This window comes from Myotis myotis, unplaced genomic scaffold (assembly GCF_014108235.1).
Source record: "Myotis myotis isolate mMyoMyo1 unplaced genomic scaffold, mMyoMyo1.p scaffold_m19_p_7, whole genome shotgun sequence".
NCBI classification, from domain to species: domain Eukaryota; kingdom Metazoa; phylum Chordata; class Mammalia; order Chiroptera; family Vespertilionidae; genus Myotis; species Myotis myotis.
The window spans coordinates 47,916,775-47,938,205 of record NW_023416379.1 but is presented as its reverse complement, the minus strand read 5'-3'; the positions used below and the strand labels follow the sequence as shown (position 1 = coordinate 47,938,205).

The following is a 21,431-nucleotide window of genomic DNA, read 5'->3' as shown; positions in this document are numbered from 1 at the left end:
CCAAATATAGCAGGCTAATTTTTAAGTTGATAATTTTATATGGGCTGTGAAATGATATTATAAATATCTAAGTGGCTCTTGGCAGAAAAAAGGTTCTCTACCCCTGGTTTAGGAGATTAATCTTATCACTCACCATGATCTAGACCTTGGTTGTCTCTAAAACCTTTTTTTTAAATTGATTTCAGAGAGGAAGGGCGAGATAGAAACATCAGTGATGAGAGAATCATCAGTCGGCTGCCTCCTACACGTTGCACACTGGGGCTGGAGCCTGCAACCCAGGCATGTGTCCTGATGGGAACCCAACTGCGGTCTCCTGGTTCATAGGCCGATGCTCAACCACTGAGCCATGCCGGCCAGGCTCAAACCTCTTTAAGCAGCCCATTTTATGTTTAATGATCCATAGTGGTTCCAGGCGTGCAAAGACCAGTTGATTCCCCATAGGAGAGAGTCTCAACACCTAGATTCAGGCTTTTGTAAGCCAGACCCTTGGGCAGCAGCTCTTGAAGAATGCAGATATATGCAGTCTGTGGGACCAAAGGTGTAAGCCCCATCAGCCCCCAGAGCCAGGAGGCTGACTTACAAATTGGTGTTTTAGTCAAGTGTAAGCTCCTTTCTGAGAAATACTGGTGCGCTGTCGTGGGGTAGAGAGAGAGCACCGAGATGCATTCCCTGAGGGCATTTCTGTAGCCCCTACATGTGTGCCAGACTTGTCCCAGGCAAGTAGGCCTGTTTCACAGTAAGGATGGGCATGTGTTTCAGTCTTCTGTCTCTGTAGTGCCTGGTGGTAGCCAAGGCCTCTCTCTCTGATTGTCATATTCCCTTGGTACCCAGGAACACAAGCCCCCTTGGCTACCAGAGCCAGGCAATTAAGGATTATCCCCTGGACTCTAGCCACAAAAACCAGGGCACCAGACACATGTAAGAGCTTCCCCTCCAAGAGATGCTGGTGCTCTGGAATGTGGCAGAGTGTGAAGGTAATTCCTGACCTCTACAGTCTCAGGAAAGGTTTTCAGTCACTCTTGGATGTGTGATAAATTCGATGCCTGTTTCTCAGCCTACAGCTATGATGATAAGGTAATAGGCCTCTTTCACAGAAATGCTGAGCCCCTGCCTCTGTTGTGCCCTAGGGGTAGTAGCTGTTTAAGACTCTATGTGTTAGTTACAGTCCTGTGGGACCCACAGCATAAGTCAGCTGGCCCCTAGAGCCAGGTGATGTAGATGTATCCCCTGGTAGCAGCTGCAAAAATCAGGCCACCAGCCAAGGATATAAGCTCTGTCCTGGGAGATAAGGGTGAGCTTGTGTGAATGCAGGCATTGTCCTCTGTTCCCTGAGAGCACCGCAGTAGGCCTATATATGTGTACCCATCAGGCAGATCTTCTGAACAAGCAAATGGGCCTCTTTCTCAGAAACATTGGGATGTGCCCTACTCATTTAGCTGTTGCAATGCCCTGGGAGTGGTAGTCTAACAAGATTGCTACAGTCTCATGGGACCCAAGAACACCACCTCTCTGGCCTCTAGAGCCAGGCAGTCAGGGGTAATAGCCCTGGGTGGTAGCCACGAAACACAGGGCACCAGACCTGTCTGTGTAGAGGATCCTATCTAGGAGATATCACTTTGGAATACTACTGGCTGGATCCACTGCAAAGACAGTATCCACCTAAAAAAGAGAAAAGGAAGAATAAAAAAGGTAGCACACAGCAGCTTTAGCAAGACAGAGGGCACATGGAAAGATGGTGCCCACCAGCCTCCTTTCCCCAAGAGTATCCCAGCAGGACCCTGTTTCTCACATAAAGTCCGGGTACTTTTCCAGGGATTGCTTCTGCCCTGGGCACCATGGCAGTTGAGCCTGTGCATAAGCCTTTGTAAGAGCTATTTCTCAGTTCACGATAGTCCCTTGGTGACAAGCCCCATTGGTCGTTAAATATAGATGCTTTGGGCTTATCTCTCACATGCTGGTATTAACCCTTTGTGCTCCAATTTAATTTTGGAATTCAAACAGTGTGGTCCGAATTGGAAGTCCTTCCTCTCTTGGTTGCAGTAGTTCTCTGGCGGAAATTGCCAATTACCTCAATCACCAACTTGACGTTGGACCTGCTACCAGCGCCTGGTCTGTAGATTCAGCCTCGACGTTGGAGCACAAAAGGTTAAAAGTTAGGTTGCCCAGTGTTGGGTATGAACCCTTTGCCCCTCATGGAGAAGCTCCTGGTTTCCAGTTTTCTGCCAATTGTGGGTCACTGTTCCATGCAAGAGTTTGTGAGATTATGTCTCAGCCTTTCTTACCTGCTCCAATGTGGGTTTCCTCTTGATTGCAGATATGAAGGAGCTGCTCTGCCAGTTTTTAGGTGTTTGGTTTTGTCAAAGGAAATTGTTCCATATGTAGCTATAGATTTGGTGTCTCTAATGGAAGAGGCAAGTTCAGGATCTTCCTATGTCTTTAACTGGAACCCTCTTTGTTTTTTCCAAAAGAGTAGAAACATACTTACTTCAACAAAATTATAAGTAAAAATACAAAAAAGGTAATATTTGACACTCCCTGAGAAACATTTTTGTGAAAAATTTAAATGTAATCAACATGAATATAGTCAATAATAAATACCTGTTGACATTTTAATGGGGAAAAAAAAACAGGAGACATAAAAACACTTAAAAAATACACTGTCACTATTATAACACATGAAAGTGTTTTTCTTAAAAAGTTAATTTCCACTTGGACATTGCATTTTTTCTGCCCTTTTAGAATTTACATTCTGAAATTTGGGTTCTATTGCAGTTTTCACTTTTATGGAATATTTTTTCTATCCCTTCAGTGTATGTGTATCCTTAAATCTGAAGTGGGTCTCTTGTTAACAGTATATAGTAGGGTCTTTATTTTTATCCAGCCAGCCACTCTTTGCCTTTTGATTAGTGAATTCAATTTCATTTCTTTTAAAAGTAAATATTAATATCTAAGGACTTTACTGCCATATTTTTCTCTGTTTTTGCCTACTTTATAAATTGGTTATTTTTTATTATGGTGTGCTCTGTTTTCCCCTCCTTTGTCTTTTGTGGATCTACTGCAGGTTTTTGCTTTGTGTTTACCATGGGATTTATATATATATAAAATATTTTTTAGATAGACAGTTCGTTTTAGATTAATAACAACTTATCTTTGATGTCTTATAAAAACACTAGGGGCCCAGTGCATGAATTCGTGCACCTTGAATGGAACTGTGGGCCGCCAGGCTGCAATGGGCACAGGGGCAGGTCTCGGCCTATCCTCTGTGCTCCTGCCTGGCCGCTCCCGCCAGCGCCGCCTGTACCCACTGATGGCGCCAAGCGATCGGATGCAAGCAGGGCCGGCAGTGGGTGTGAGTGCCGGGTGGGATTGCGGCACGCAGGAGCAAAGAATTTTTAGTAACCACCACAGGCTTGCCCCAATGACAGCGACCAGAGCCCTCGCTCACCTGCTCCATCATCCCGCCACCCACCATGTTCCATGCGTGTCATAGCGACCAGTTGTTCTGCCATTCAGTCTATTTGCATATTAGGGTTTTATATATATACTAGAGGCCCAGTGCACAAAATTCGTGCACTGGGGGGGGGGGTTGTCCCTCAGCCCAGCCTCCTGCACCCTCTCCAATCTGGGACCCCTCTCACAATCCAGGACTGCCGGCTCCCAACCACTTGCCTGCCCGATTGCCCCTAACCACTTCTGCCTCTCAGCCTGATCAACGCCTAACTGCTCCCCTAACGGTCTGGTCCCCCCCAACTGCCCTCCCTCCCCTGCCGGCCAATTTGAATATTACCTCTTTATTATATATGTGTATATATATACATATACATATACATATACATATACATATATATATATATATATATATATATATATATATATAAACACACACACACTAGAGGCCTGGTGCACGAAATTTGTGTACTGTGGGCGGGTGTCCCTTAGCCCAGCCTCTGCACCCTCTCCAATCTGGGACCCCTCTCACAATCCAGGACTGCTGGCTCCCAACCACTCGCCTGCCTGATTGCCCCTAACTGCTTCTGCCTGCCAGCCTGATCTTCCCCCTAACCACTCCCCTGCCAGCCTGACCGACACTTAACTGTTCCCCTGCAGGCCCGGTCCCCCACCCCCAACTGCCCTCCCCTGCTGGCCTGATCGCCCCCAATAGACCATCTTGTGGTGGCCATCTTTGACCTCATGGGGGCAGCCATCTTGTGTGTTGGAGTGATGGTCAATTTGCATAGTGGTTGTGACTAATTAGCATATCTGTTCATGACTGTTAGGGTGTGGTGACCAATTGCATATTACCCTTTTATTAGTATAGATTTTATTAGTATAGATACTAGTAGATAACCTTTTATTGTTACCTTTTATATTACTGATATCACAATTTACTTTTTTGTTATGTATAATAACTGTAGTTATATTTTTCTTTTCCTTTAATCTTTAGACATACAGTTTTCTAAGTCTGGCTGTACATTTTTCATCTGTACTAGTGTGTTGTATTCTTTTGTATGTTTTTATTTCAGTAGGAAGAACTCCTTTCAGCATTTCTTGCAATGCAGGTCTAGTGGTAGTGAACTACTTCAGATCTTATTTTAAGGATGAGTTTTCTGGATAAAGTATTCTTGGCTGGCCATTTTAATCTTTCAGCACTTTGAGTATGTCATTCTACTCTCTCCTGACCTGTAGTTTCTGCTGAGAAATCACCAATAGCCTAATGGGGATTCTTTTGTAAGTTAAATAATATTTTTTAACCTGGCTGCCTTTAAGATTCTTTATCACTGATTTCTGACAGTTATGTCTTGGAGAAGGTCTTTCTGAATTGAGATTACAGAATGATCTATTGGCTTTTTAGACTTGTATGTCCAGGTCTTTCCTCGGGTTTGAGAAGTTCTCAACTACTTTTTAAATAAACTCTCTGCCCGTTTGTCCTGGATTCCTGATTATTCTATATGTTGTTTTTATGAATAACAATAACTCATGGAGACTGTCTTTGCTCTGTTTGAAACTATGTTTCCTCTTCTCTTCTGTGTTACTTCAAAATTCCTATTCTCTAAATTAATTATTCTTTTTTCCATATAATCTGCCCTGCTACATAGGTTCTATATTGCATTCTTAATTTCATTCATTGACTTTACAGTTCCAGAGTTTCTGTTTGGTTCTCTTTTATAATTTTATAAAATTATAAAATTGGTAAAGAACTCATTTTGTTCCTAATTTTATTCCTGATTTCACTAAATTGTCTTTCTGAGTTTTCTTATAACTGAATTTCTTCAGAGTAGCTATTTTGAAATTTTAACTGTTAGATTACAAATTTCTGTACCTTTGAGCTTGACTGCTAGAGAATATAATTTTCTTTTTTTGATGCCATATTTCCTTGAAGTTTCATATTCCTTGCAGATATGCTTTGCTGCAGTAGATACCTTCTTGACTCTCTTCTCATTTCCTTCAGCAGATGAGGTGCTGTTATTACCTGAGTTTTTATCTGTATTTGTGTGCTGGGGCTGACCAGCAGCCCCTGAGCGACGGATGAACAAATTACTCCGACACAGTTTCACTGTGGGGGAGAGGACTAAGGGACAGCCCCGTTGAAGAAGCCAGGCAGCCTCGATTGCCTGCCTCATTATTGGAATTTTTATCTTTAGATACAATCAGTAGGGTGAGTAATATTGGGAGGACACATGTGTTTACATTGTCCTCTAGGCAAGGGCATCCAGAGATTAAACATAAGGATTCCAGTAAACACCCGGGGGTTTGCATATGCACAGACTTGTTTGGAAAGGTCAAGGAATAATTAGGGGTGCCGCCTTCGACACTCCCCTAAGTCGCCCCTAAATCAGAATTCTGATAGGGCGGGCGGCCTTCACACACTTCCCTTTTCTCAGAATGTCCTCCTTACAACTTTCCAACCAAGTCTCTTGTCTCCCCAACACTTGTGAAGGTGTACTGCTCCACTCCTATTGCTCCCTCTTTTGTGCAAAAGTTTAAGCTTTTGTGCTTCTTCTGGTTTTTAAAAATCACCAGGCTGAGTATTAGAAACTCTCTTTTGTTTTAAATAAGGGGGCACTATACTCAACTCTGTGCTTCCTGAGCATGCTCTCTGTCCACTGGAGCTTGCTCTCGCAGTGGTACTTGTCAGCCCACACAAGGAGCTGACATAGAGTAGGGAGAGGTGTGGGTTTAGCACTGAGTGCAGTGGGGGTGCCTGCAGACCCAGAGGGTGCACACAGGGTGGTACACCCAGAAGCTCCAGTTAGGACTTCCTGCTGAACACAATCCCTTTAACACCATTTGAAATACTTATCTGCCTCTTTCTCAATGCCTTACCCCCACCCACAGTTATAGAGCTTTCACCATACTACTCTAACTGCTACAAGAAAGACTTGATTTCTCCAGCTGGGTGCCAACTAGCTGGGGATAACACTGCTTTCCTTTTTTCCTGTGGGAGAGGTCACCTTCAGCAGATAAATTAGTGCTTTTCACTGTTTCAATGGTGCTGGAAGAGTTTTCCTGACAGCCTCCACTGTGTCCTAAATCATATCCCCCGTCCCCCCACTCCAGTGATCTGTGCTGGAGAGTCTCCTTTTGGGAAGGCTGGACTTCTGCAAGTTCTCTCTGTAATGTGTGAGTTCCTGTACTCACCCAGCTTTTGTCCAGCAGTGACAAGAGGCATTTTGGCTGCTCCTCTGGTGGGCAAGACTCTTCCTGGTTTCTTGGAGTTAGGTGCTAGTTGAAGGGGGATAAGTATCAGGAATGTTTTATACCACCATGTTTCTGAAATCATTCTTCAGGATCATTTTCACTTTAGAAAGTTCACTTTTGCTGCAGGATAGAGACTGGCAAGGTCAAACTAGAAGCATGAAATAAGGGAACATATAATATCTAGAGATAAGACAGAAAAGTTGACCCTTGAATAACCTTTAAACTGCAAGGGTCCACTTATACACAGATATTTTTCAATAAATGCCTGTACTGTTTTTTATCTGCGGCTGTGAATTCACAGATGCAGAGAGCCAACCATATGCATTGATCTATGTCATTTGCTATTCATGAGGTGTCCTGAAACCAATCACTAATAGATACCAATGCACAACTAAGTTTTTGAGGAATGGAAAGACGTAGATTTTCTAAAGCACAGGGGGTCAGCACTCTTAACCCCCATGTTCAACAGTAAACTGTAGTATTGTCATGTTAAAAGTTATTTTAATATTAGTCTAATACATTTTGCCAAATGGAAGAGAGAAATAGTGACTAAATCACATCATTAATTAAATGTACAAGTAATTTTATTACAATTAAAAATTTTGAAATATATGAGGGAAAATTATAATTCTTATACTTACTAATTTTTGGCTTTTTTATTTACATATATTGAGCTGCATTTTACAAAAGAAGGATGTCATTTATGGTTTGCAACATTAAAAGCAAATCATTTTGACATAGGATGTTTGCTTAGATATGGTATCATTTATATATAAAATGGACACCTACTTTAAAAAATATAATGTTGCATTTAAAAAGAGAATTATTCAAGATAACCCTATATAAGAGTATAAAAATACCTATACCCTTGTCAATCATCTTTCAATTGAGGTTAAGAAGGAAATCCATTTTGCTTTAATGGGTAGCTGAAACTAAGGCATTTTATATCATAGTGGCATTGAAGTCCTTACATGTTTTCCAGAGACTGAACACTACGTTTAAAATAACATCAATAAGTTTATTAGATTGCCATAAAGATTTTTAATGGCTACTAATAAATCAATAAAATTAGTAATAAAAGTGAAAATTTTTATATTATTTGTCTTACAGATCTTAAATAGACAATAAAGATATTGTCTGTTCTTAAAATGACAATCTACACTATTAGTTAGAATGGACATACAAAATGGTTTTACTTGCCATAATTAGTTATATTTAAATCAACAAAAACAACATTTTTAGTGAAATAAAATGGAGTCTTTGAGCATCATGGCAGAATGAGGCAACCTCTTTGTATCTCCCCTTCATTCTACAACTAGTCGAACATCTATAATCCAAAATGGGTTCCTATGAGAGATCCATAGATTGGTAAACCTGAAGGTGGGTGTTTTGGAACTTGTAGGAGAGGCAACCCTTTAGCTACACACATTAAGGAAAAGAGAAGACTCAAAATCAGAAAGAAAAGAGAAGTTAAAATGGATATCAAAGAAATATAAAGTATCATAAAAGAGTGCTATGAGAGGCTATACACCACCAAATTGAACAACCTCGAGGAAGGGGATACATTCTTAGAATTACACAACCTTCCTAGGAAGACTGAATCATAAAGAAATAGAAAATCTGAATAGACCAATCACCAGCAAGGATATTGAAACAGAAATCAAAACTCAAAAAACGAAAGTCCAGGATCGGGTGGCTTCAATGGTAAGTTCTACCAAACAGTCAAAGGAGATTTAATATTTACTCTTCTCAAACACTTCCAAAAAATTTAAGAGGATGGAATACTTCCTACCACATTTTATGAGGCCAACCTAACCTTGATACCAAAACCTGGCAAAGGTAACACAGAAAAACTATAGACCAATATCTCTGATGAATTCAAATGCAAAATTCTCAACAAACACTAGCAAATCAAATATAATATATTAAAAGGATCATACACCCTGATCAAGTGGGATTCATTCTAGGGATTCAAGGATAGTTCAACATCTACAAATTAATCAATGTGATATACCACATTAACATAATGAAGGGTAAAAATTATATGATCTTCAAAAGATGGAGAAAAGGTATAACATTAATTTAAGATAAAAACTGTGAATACAGTGGATATATAGGAAAGTACTGTAGCATAATAAAGGCTATATATGACAAACCTACAGTTAACATTATACTTAGTGATGAAAAATTGAAAGCTTGTTCTGTAAGATCACCAATAAGACAGATGCCCACTCTCACCACTTTTATTCAACACTAGAGGTCTGATGCATGAAATTTGTGCACGGAGGGGGTGTCCTTAGTGCAGCCTGCACCCTCTCCAATCCGGGACCCCTCAGGGGATGTCTCAATGCCAGTTTAGGCCCGATCCTCAGGATTAGGCCTAAACCCGCAGTTGGACATCCCTCTCACAATCCTGGACCACTGGCTCCTAATCGCTCACCTGCCTGCCGGCCTGGTTGCCCCACGCAGCCTGCTGTTCAGTCGTTTGGTCGTCCCTCACTAACCCCCCTGCAGGCCTGGTTGTAGGCAGCCATCTTGTGAGGGTGTGGGGGTTAATTTGCATATTACCTCTTTATTATATAGGATAGTACTGTCAGTCCTAGACAGAGCAGTTATGTAAGGAAAAAAAGGCATCCAGATTGGAAAGAGAAGTAAAACCATCACTATTTGCATAAGGTATGGTTTTATATAGAGAAAACCTTAAAGACTTCACCTCAAAAAGACTATTAGGAATAGTAAGTGAATACAGTAATGTTGCAAGGTACAAAATCAATATACAAAAATCTGTTACATTTCCATATACTAACAATGAAGTATCTGAAAGAGAAAAATACCTAGCAATAAACTTAACACAGGAAAGACCTGCACACTGAACACTACAAACCACTGTTGAAAGAAATTGAAGAAGACCCAAAATGGAAAGATAGGCTCCATTCATGGATTGGAGGAATAGACTAACATTGCTAAAATTCCCATATTACCTAAAGCAATCTACAGATTCCATGCAATCCCTATTAAAATCCCAATGGCATTTTTCACGGAGATTGAACAAAATATCCTAAAATTTTTATGGAACCACAAAAGACCCCAAATAGCCAAAGCAGTCCTCAGGAAAAAAAGAACAAAGTATGAGGCGTCACACTCTCTAATTTCAAACTATACTACAATGCTCTATTTAAACAGCATGGTGTTGGGAGAAAGACGGACCTATATACTAATGGAAAAGAGTTGAGAGCAGAGAAATAGACCCACATATATAAGGACAACTAATTTGTAACAAAGAGGACAAGAATATACAATGGAGAAAGTCTTTTCCATAAGTGGTACTGGGAAAACTGAATCATGTGCAAAAAAATGAAATTAGACCAATATCTTTCACCATACATAAAATTTATCGTAAAATGGATTAAAGACTTGTATGTAAGATCTTGAGACAATAAAATACCTAGAAGAAAAGTAGGCACTAAACTTAATGGGCATTAGTCTTAGTGATGTTTTTCTGTGAATTTGACTCCAAAGGCATGGGAAATAAAAACAAATAGCACTACATCAAACTGAAAAGCTTTTGTGCTGCAAAGGAAACTGTCAATAAAGCAACCAATCAAATGAGAGAAGGGGTTAATATCCAAATAAAATCTCATACCACCACCACGACCACCACCACCACAACAACAACAACAAAAACAGATTAAATATTGAGCAGAGGGTTTGAATAGATATTTTTTCAGGGAAGACATTCAGATGGCCAACAAGCACATGAAGAGATGTTCAACTTCGCCAATTAGGAAAGTGCAAATCAAAACCACAATGAGGTGTCACCTAACACGAGTTAGAAGGGCTGTAACTAAAAAGACAAGAAATAACAAATATTAGAGAGGATATGGAGGAAAGGGAACCCTGGTACACTGCTGGTGGTAATGTAAGTTGGGGCAGCCACTATGGCAAACAGTATGAAGTTTTTTTAAATAAGGAGTAGAACTACCAAATAATCCAGCAATTCCTCTTTTTGGTATTCATCTGAAATGAAAATACTAATTTGAAAAGATACATGCACCCCTATGTTCATTGCAATATTATTTACAATAGCCAAGATATGGAAAGAAGTGTCTATCAACAGATGAGGTAAATATACACAGTGGAATATTACTCAGCCATAAAAAGATGAATATTGCCGTTGGTGATGACATGGGTGGATCTCGAGAGTATGATACTAAGTAAAATAAGAGAAAAAGACAAAGAATATGATTACAGTCATGAAGGATAATAACAAAAACTCATATTCAGACAACAGATTGATGTTACCAGAGGGGAAGGTGGTAAGGGTAGGGCAAAGTGGGGTCAAATGTGTGGTGAAATTGGAAACTAGACTTTTTGTGGGGAGCACATAACAGATATTGAATTATAATGTTGAACACCTGAAATTTTTATGTTATTAATGTTACCTCAATTTTAAAAAATGGAGTCTTCTGTGCATAGTATCTTAAAAATACTTTTGGTTACTGCTTCTACTATTACAGTAGAGATATATAAACCATGTCAATAATGAGCATTCTGAAAATTATTGCCCTTTATAGTACAAGTGAATGTTAATAGTATAAATTAAATTTACATTATTTTGTAAAATTCTGTTTTAATTATATAGAAGAATTTTTCACTTAAAGGCATTTGCTGTTGACTCCATTTAAGTGTACACATATAATCACATCTGAAAAAAAGAATCCAGATTTTTCTTCGTTATAGTTTGGTTTCCTTTGGGGTTCTTTTTGTTGTTGTTATTGTACCTTTCTTAAAAAATAGTTATGTCTGTGCCCTGACCGGTTTGGCTCAGTGGATAGAGTGTCGGCCTGCGGACTGAAGGGTCCCGGGTTCAATTCCAGTCAAGGGCATGTACCTTGGCTGCGGGCATATCCCCAGTAGAGGGTGTGCAGGAGGCAGCTGATCGATGTTCTTCTCTCATCGATGTTTCTAACTTTCTATCCCTCTCCCTTCCTCGCTGTAAAAAATCAATAAAATATATTTTTTAAAAAATAGTTATGTCTGAATATAGAATATATCCTGATTTATTACTTCTTTAAATTTTTATTTATTGATATTTGAGAGAGAGAAACTTCAATTTGTTTTTCTACTTACTTATGCATTTATTGGGTGATTCTTGTATGTGCCCTGACCTGGGATCCAACCCACAGCATCATTTGGATGATGCTCTAACCAACTGAACTACCCGGCCAAGCCCTCCCTATTTATTCTTTATCAGGAATTAACATACAGAAAGAAGTATTTCACAGTGGTTGGACATTTGGGCTCTAAAGTCAGATCACCCTCAATGCCTCCAGCTGGCTGGGTGTGACTGGTTACAACACCTTTCTTAAATCTGCTTCCCTTAGAAAATGAAGATATTAATTGTAACTACCTTATAGCATTGGCAGAATTAACTGAGGTAAAGTGTATAAAATACTTAGCATATTATTTAATAGAAAAAGCTCTTAATAAATATTAAAATTCTCGGGTAACTTCTATGTTCAATAACTATTCCTTTTTTAAATTAAGGTTATTAAATAATGGGATTAATTTAAAACATAGGATATACTTTTATATTTACATCATAGATGATTTTTTCTTTAATCAATATTTTTGTTTTAGGTCGCTTTTCACATTGAACCATATAGCAATCGAGATGTTCAAAACATGTACAGAAATGTCAAATACATTATAGACAAGTGAGTTTCTCCTGTGTTTATAAATTAATTTTGTAGTGAATATTGAAGTCATTTTGAGGAACATTTGAGGTTCCGTACAGTTCACTTTCTATATGAATAAAGATTGCTCTTTAGTATTTTACATATGTTTTATGCTATTTATGATTTCTTCATACTGACATTTTAAAATTATATTATTCTTTAAATCTTATGGATATAGATTTTTATCTTTTTAAAAGAAGGTTCAGATTATGAAGTGTGAACTGCTTTTGTAACGGTGGACCCAACATCTAATATTTTCATTTATACTTAGTCTGATTATAAGAATTTATTCAGTTTCACTCTGTTCATGAGTACTACTGATAATAGTCTGACAGATGCCATACTCTAACAAAGAAACTTGTCAGCAACAGATGGCCATGTACTATTGATACAAAAAAAAGCAGTCTATATATTCATGTAGAAAATGGGCTTTTCATGGTGTTCGTCATCATTTGTAGACCTCAGCATAAGAATTAATTTCTTGTTTGGTAATGTCTTGATATCTAGTATTTCCTTCCCTAATCAATAAAATTAAAATGCACTTTTAATAATTACACTTATATAACTGACTCCCCAAAGAAGGTGAACAATTTGTATAAACTCTGATTACCTTGATTTTCATACATAATTATTATCTATGGCAAATGAAATGTGAATATTTATTTCACTTTTATCTATGTTTGTATTCTAGATATGGAAATCATCCGGCCTTTTACAGGTACAAGACTAAGACCGGCAATTCTCTTCCTATGTTTTATGTCTATGATTCCTATATTACAGAGCCTGAACAATGGGCCAATCTGTTAACCACCTCAGGGTCTCAGAGCATTCGCAACTCTCCTTATGATGCATTGTTTATTGCACTTCTAGTAGAAGACAAGCATAAATATGATATCCTTCAAAGTGGTTTTAATGGAATTTACACGTATTTTGCCACAAATGGCTTTACTTATGGCTCATCATATGAGAATTGGGCTAAAATAAAATTATTTTGTGATCACTTCCAACTATTATTTATCCCAAGTGTGGGCCCAGGATACATAGATACCAGCATCCGTCCATGGAACACTCAAAACACTCGGAACCGAATCAATGGGAAGTATTATGAAACTGCTCTGAATTTGGCACTGCAAGCTCACCCTAGTGTAATTTCTATCACCTCTTTCAATGAGTGGCATGAAGGAACTCAGATTGAAAAAGCTGTGCCCAAACGAACCAGTAAAAGAGTGTACCTGGATTACCGGCCTCATAAACCAAGTCTTTATCTGGAACTAACTCGCAAGTGGTCTGAAAAATACAGTAAGGAAAGATCAACTTACGCATTAGAGCACCAGCTGCCTGTTTCATAATGCACTATTTAACGTTTAATAATTATAGAAAACACCTAATTTCAGTAAATGCCTATTGTTTTGAGTTACAGAAAGAAAACTGTCAAAATCATATGCATTGTTACTATTTTATAAAAATAATTTGTACTTTTTTAAAGGTAGTAATGTTATTTATCATCACCACCGTTCACAATGCTGTACTGAGAAAATGCCTGAGAAAAAATTGTGCAAAAACATTCCCTGTGCCATCATCTGCTAAATTTCTGACTAAAATTGAAATCCTGCTTTTATAGCAGTTTAATTTTTATTTTACAATAGATAAATGCTTATTTCATAAAATAATTAGCACACAGTTCTTTCTATCCTACTGTATTCTGGGCCCAAAGAAATAGGATTATGTATTTGTTAATGTACTTGTTTCATCTGTATGTTTTTTCAATGATTCAATAAACTTTATGGTATTAGTGTTTAGATTCTGGATAACTCTTTAATAATAATTCTTACAAAAATAAAATCACATATCTTAAACTTTACTGTGAACCATATTGTATTTGGAAGGCCTACTTTCTGCAGCACAACATGTATCATCATTTGCAGATTTTTGGTTACCTAGAGCATGCTAGGTGTTTTGCATGTGTAATGTTTCTGCTTTAAAAAGCTGAATTCTAGATTTTAGAAGCTATAGAAAATTCTTTTACAAAAGTTAACGATTGCTTCTCAAATAAAAAAACATAGTTCTTTCACAGTTATTATATACTAGAGGCCCAGTGCACGAATTCATGCATCAGTGGGGTCCCTCAGCCTGGTCTGCGGGATTGGGCCAAAATTGGCTCTCCGACATCCCCCGAGGGGCCCCATATTGCGAGAGGGCGCAGGCCAGGCTGAGGGACGCCACTGGTGCATGATCGGGGCTGGACGTGGAAGGTTGGCCAGCTGGGGAGAGACTGCGGGAGGGCTCCAGGCCGTGTCCAGCTCATCTTGCTCAGTCCCAATTGGCCAGACCCCAGCAGCATGCTAACCTACTGGTTGGAGTGTCTGCCCCTTGGTGGTCATTGCACATCATAGTAAGAGGTTGAGTGGTCTTAGCATATCATTAGTATATTACTCATTGATTGGTTGAATGGATGACCAGACACTTAGCATATTAAGTTTTTATTATATAGGATAGATATAATGTCCAAAATGTTATCATTTTTAGAGATAATGTTTTAGACTTTAACTTCTTATTCTATTATTCATATTTTTCAATTTAATCAGAAACCAACTGTTAGATAAGAAAAAAGTTGATACTACTATTAGATTGCCTCCTTTTATGATATTAAGCTACTTTTACCAAAAGTGAGAACATTTACTTAGCTTATTTTAGTTTTTTAGAGACGTTGAAATGAAAATTTCTTTATATCTTAAATTCATTCCTGAAGTTTGACATTTGATTAAGACTTGATAGAAATAATATTTTTGTTTCAAAGATAATATTTTAAGTTATTTTAATAGTTCTCCAATTATATGTACTTTTATGGTTCCTATCAGGTTAAATACTTGTGGTCAGTTGTTTATCATATTATGATAAATTAAGCACCTGTGTGCTAAAAATGAATTTCCTTACTTTAAAAACTAGAGAATAAAATATGTTATTATAGTTAATATGTGTAACTAGAACTGTAGTAAAAAGTCTAATATATATGTTACTACATGAATATTATTTATTGAAGAGAAGCAATAGGGTATACTAAACAATAATGCATATAAATCTTTAAAGTATAAAGAGAGTCTGAAACAAATTAGCAGTGTAATTTATCATAAAATAGCCCATCATAGGATGAAATTTTATTTTTAACCAGTGGTTTTGAAGTAAAAGAACATTTTTATAATTAGAATTTGCCATTCCTCAAAAAATGATCAGGCCACAGGAAATTATTACAATAGTAATAATCTACTTTTTATAGGAAATCACAAGAAAAAATCAGTATATGATTGATATAACCAAGCATCTTCATAGGAATAAATACTCATAGATATAACCTGTGGATTTTTTTTTCTTATATCCACTTAGCCACTATATATTATGGATATAAACTCTAAATATGTCATACCTAATAATATTTTATAACATACCACATTTTATTAAAGATTGGTTAGAGAAATAGCTACTACAGAGGAATTTTTGTCATTGCTTATATTGTGTATTTGAATTCATTATGGTAGGAAATTAATTTTATAAAATAGTTCTAAGATTAAGGGAGATTGTATAAACATGTTCAGTATATCCTCAACACAGATAGCACCACTTCCTATCCTGCTCATAGGGCCGAAATAGATAACCTACTACAGCACAGTTTAACTCTGACCTTCAGTGTAGTTCCCAACACATTACCCCACTAGCCAGTAATAGGCAGTCAGATTTCAATGTAAGATACGACAGATTCTGATTTCATTATGAATGTTTGGAATGTGATCACATAGTGGTTTAATACTTTATAATTATACTAGAGGCCTGGTGCACAACATTCGTTGTTGGGGGCGGGGGGGTTCCTCTGCATGGCCTGTGCCCTTTAGCAGTCCGGGAGCCCTTGGGGGATGTCTGACTGATGGCTTAGGCCCTGGGGGAGCGGGCCTAAGCCATCGGACATGCTTAGCACTGCCATGGAGGCAGGAGAGGCTCCTGTCACAGCCCCTGCGCTCACCACTGTCAGCCTGGCTTGTGGCTGAGACGCGCTCCCCTTGTGGAAGTGCACCCAACCACCAGGGGGCAGCTCCTGCATTAAGCATCTGCCCCCGGTGGTCAGTGCACATCATAGCCATGGTTGTTCAGCTGTTTGGTCAATTTGCAAATTACCCTTTTATTATACAGGATGAATATTTTTCTCCTTTTTTAAATAAAAGTTATTAGGAGGAATTATCTGATAGTTTTGTTATTATTAGGGAGGAATGCTTTCAAACTCTCAGGTATTCATTACAGCTGCCTTTACCATTTGACTAGTAACAAACAGTTTAGCTCACAAGTAAATAAGAGCAAAGAATGATTTCCTAATTTTAAAACTATACGTTTTAATTCAATAAACTAAAATAACCATTAAAAGAAAAAGCGTAATATATGCAATGCATGAATTCCACTGAATTATTTTATGTTGTAATCCAATCGTTTTGACTGTAGAAACCAAATATTTCTTTCATTGCTCCCCTTAAGGACCAGTATTATTAAAACTGTTATTATTGTTTATATAAGTTGCATGTTAACATTTTTTTGTTTAAAGAATATGTAATTAAAAGATGACTATTTTGTTATATGGAGTAATTTTCATCTAATAAAAGCATACATGAAATATGTTATATCTCAGATATAAAAATTTATTCCTTTCTATTTATGCTATGTTTTATTTAATGTCTGATCAACAAATGAAAAGGTAATATTCAATCACACTATAGTTTCTCTATTTGAGATATGTAGCATTTACAAAGTAGATATGTTTAATTTTACATACTTTTGAAATCTGTGCATCTGAATTATACACACACACAAAAAAAAACTTTCTCTTTTAATTTGGGAGGTGCTTTGTTATTTTATCCTTTGGGCATAATGATATATTAGCTCTGATATTCTTTAGGAAATTAATCTTCCCCCCAAACAGCAAAAGTAACAAGCTGAAAAACCTACCAAGTTCATAACCTTGTGCTTTTTCAAACTAATCAGTTAATTTAAATCCTGCGACTGCTCTTAAACTCTATAGTGCACACAGAAACAGTGTTTGAAAATCTATACCTAAATTTTGAATTAAGGTCGACACCCTCATGTCTCACAGTACAGAGCTAAATACTTTATTTACAACCAGCAAATTTTTAGTTATTTTTATAAATATCTATAATTTCAAAATAAAAAAATTGATCTAGCCACAAGCAAAAAAGTTTTGGCTCAGATAGCCCTCTTTTTAAAAATGTACTTCAAATTAAATTTTATACTGACTTTGTTATATATCTACATAAAAGCTAACTGTTATTGTATGCCTCATATATGGTTATTATTTTTGAAAATTCAGTTACTACTTTGACTTAATTGAAGAGACTCATTTATTCTTAGCCAAATCAAAAAAACTTAGTAACTGTGCTGTTTTATTCCAGCTCCCAATGAAGGGAGCATTTTTTCAAAGTGATTAGCTTTTGTTGTTATATGGTTACTATTTAATTGATGACATCAAAAGACAAAATAGCCCGGCCAGCATGGTTCAGTGGTTGAGCATCGACCTGTGAACCAAGAGGTTATGGTTGGATTCCTGGTCAGGGCATATTCTCAGGTTGCAGGCTCCATCCACAATAGAGGGCATGCAGGAGACAGCTGATCAATGATTCTCTCTCATCATTGATTTTTCTACCTCTCCCTCTCCCTTCTCTGAAATCAATAAAAATATTTTTTTAAAAAGAAAATAATTTCAGACCTAATCAGATAGTCTTAGATCTAAAATTTACTAAACTCAAAACTAGCACTTTTTCTATTGAATGTTCTAGATTTCATTTTCTAAAAAGCATCATGTATACTGAATTTTAAGTTTTCTATTTATATGCAAATTAACAACATATTTAAACAAAGATAAAAAGCTTTTTAGATAAAAAGCCCCATTGAAATAACTATTTCATGACACAAAGCAATGATGTACCATGGTAAGATAATTCTATATATAATTCAACTTATGGTATATGATTGTATCCTTTTGTGCTTTTTTGTTTGACTTTTTGAAAGAATAGAATAGAAGTCTAAGCAAAGATCATTGTAAACAACACAAAAGTGACAAACTACAGCTACTCAATAACATTTAAAATAAATACATTAACTATGTCTACGCATAAACGTATTTTTTAGTTGGTTTTACAAAAACCATTATCAAACCACTATATCACCATGTTAACTTGGTAACTAATATAATGTGGTCTTGACCCTGATCTTGAAAATAGAAAATGCAAAATAGAAAAATATATGAAAGAAATTCAATTGTAAATGCATGCAGTAAACTAAAGCAGTTTATACGTTTGAACACAGTCACCTAGGATATCATGCCACCAATTTTTGTTTGTATATACTAAACATATTCTTATTGAATGCTTCTACATATCGTTTGTTAATTATCCAGACTTAGATTAGCCATGTTTCAGACTATTAAGCCATTATTATTAAAATGATGCAGTTGAATCTCTGACTACATGTAAAAATTCAACTGCTATATTCTTGAAAATTTGCTGTGTTGCTATATTTAAAGTGCATTCTTAAAAATTATGCTCTTTTTAGGTATTTTGTACGAAAAATATTTAATGACAATGATATGAATAGGAGCTGAGCTCAAATTTTATTTTTCTTCATATAAGTATTGTGTTTATAGTTAAAGACTTAATCTCCAAATAAAATATTTTTTAATATACATTATTTTCTCATTTCACTTTTTTTTTAACTTGAGTCATTCTTTTTTTTTTTTAATATATTTTTTATTGATTAAGATATTACATATGTGTCCTTGTCCCCACGTTACCCTCTACCCCCCACCCCCGCTCATGCCCTCACCCCCCCGTTGTCCATGTCCATTGGTTAGGCCTATATGCTTGCATATAAGTCCTTTGGTTGATCTTTCCCCCTTACCCCCACCCTCCCCTACCTTCCCTCCAAGTCCCGACAGTCCAATCAATGCCTCTCCGTCTCTGGATCAGTCCTTGTTCATCAGCTTATGTTGTTCATTATATTCCACAAATGAGTGAGATCCTGTGGTATTTATCTGCTCTCAAGTTCCATCCATGCTGTGGCAAATGGCAAGAGTTCCTTTTTCTTCTTCCTCTTCTTAAAGAATACCTTTCAGCATTTCATATAATGCTGGTTTGGTGGTGATGAACTCCTTTAGCTTTTTCTTATCCGTGAAGCTCTTTATCTGACCTTCTATTCTGAATGATAGCTTTGCTGGATAAAGTAATCTTGGTTGCAGGTTCTTGCTATTCATCACTTTGAATATTTCTTGCCAGTCTCTTCTGGCCTGCATGGTTTCTGTTGAGAAATCAGCTGACAGTCGTATGGGTACTCCCTTGTAGGTAACTGACTGTCTTTCTCTTGCTGCTTTTAAGATTCTCTCTTTATCTTTTGCTCTTGGCATTTTAATTATGATGTGTCTTGGTGTGGTCCTCCTTGGATTCCTTTTGTTTGGGGTTCTCTGCGCTTCCTGGACTTGTAAGTCCATTTCTTTCACCAGGTAGGGGAAGTTTTCTGTCATTATTTCTTCAAAAAGGTTTTCAATATCTTGCCCTCTCTCTCCTTCTGGTACCCCTATAATTCTGATGTTGGTACGCTTGAAGTTGTCCCAGAGGTTCCTTACACTATCTTCATATTTTTGGAATCTCTTTTCTTTTTTCTTTTTCGGTTGGGTATTTTTTGTTTCTTTGTTTTTCAAATCTTTGACTTGATTCTTGGGATCCTCTTTTCTGCTGCTGGATCTCTGTAAATTATTCTTTATTTCAGTCAGTGTATGCTTAATTTCTAGTTGGTCCTTTTTCATGTCCTCCATGGTCTCCCTATACTTATTGAGGGATTCATTAAATTTATCGGCGGTTTCCATAAAATTCTTGAAAAACCTTATAACCGTGGCCTTAAACTCTATATCCAATCGTTTGCTTTCCTCCATTTCTGCCATTTGTGACCTGTTTCTTTGTCTCCGCATTTTGGCAGCTTCCCTGTGTTGATAGAGTGGCCCTGTGCGCCAGGTGTCCTGTAGGGCCCAGTAGCTCAGCCTCCCCAGTTACCTGGGGTGGACACTCTTGGTGCACTCTTGGTGCCTTGGTTGTTGTAGAATCACTGGGAGGAATTGACCTCCAGGCCAATTGGCTGTGAGAATCAGCTGTGTCTAAAGTGGGAGAACTTCTGTGCTGAAGACACCCTTCTGGGGCAAGACTTGCTTCAGTGGGGCTTTGGTGCTCACTGAGTCTGCTCCCTGAGTGCGTCCCTTATGGATCTGAGGAGTTGCAGTCTGGGTGGACCCCCTCTGACCACTGGGTACAGTGGCTCCTGGATCTAAGGAGGTGCTAATTCAGCCTCTGCCTGAGGCCACACAGCAGGAGCCACGAAGAGGCTCAGCTGTGAAGCAATGCAAGCCGCTGCGGGGCCTTGGGCCTTCTCTTGGAAGTTCCAGGTCTGCCTGGTTCGGCTGCAGTTAGGTACATTCACATGCAAAAGCCTCTGCCGCAGCTTGGGTGGGGCGGGGTCTCAGGGAGTCAGAGGGCGGAGAAAGCGGCCATGGCCGATTCTCTGCCCGGAGTCGCGCGTCTCAGTGTTCCGGTAATGGCTGCAAGCACCTCTGAGGGAAAGCCGCCCTCAAGTTCGCTCGCTGCCGGACAGACCAGCTTCTCCCCGTATGAGACCTGGGACCCCAGAGACTTCCCGGAACCGGAGTTCAGAGCCGTCGGGAGTTTGTGATTCAAAAAGACAGCCGCGTCCTCAGGCGCCACCCCCTTTCCTCGCACGCGCGCGCCGCCGTACCTCTGCACTTCACCCCCGCAGCGCCTCTGGCTCTCAGCGTGCCCCTCTTTCCCTCTAGCTGTGGAATTTACACTCAGCCAGCCTTCCTGTTGTTCTGGATGATGTTTGCTCAGTCCTTTGCGGTAATTTTCAATTGTTGTGTGAGGCAATAATTTCCCGGTGTTTACC

The 21,431-nt window shown here is 38.1% G+C and overlaps 1 protein-coding gene across 2 annotated transcripts in view; it reads left to right on the top strand.

Moving 5' to 3' along the window:
• MANEA (mannosidase endo-alpha) overlaps window positions 1–14,236 on the top strand; it is a 42,737-nt gene extending 28,501 nt beyond the window's left edge. For both annotated transcript variants that reach the window (XM_036317371.1, XM_036317372.1), the window contains exons 4-5: window positions 12,340–12,416; window positions 13,129–14,236. In XM_036317371.1, coding sequence (XP_036173264.1) covers window positions 12,340–12,416; window positions 13,129–13,786 — 735 coding nt within the window. In that variant the 3' untranslated portion in view covers window positions 13,787–14,236. The remainder of the gene's footprint in view (window positions 1–12,339; window positions 12,417–13,128) is intronic.
• The last annotated feature ends 7,195 nt before the right edge of the window (window positions 14,237–21,431 follow it).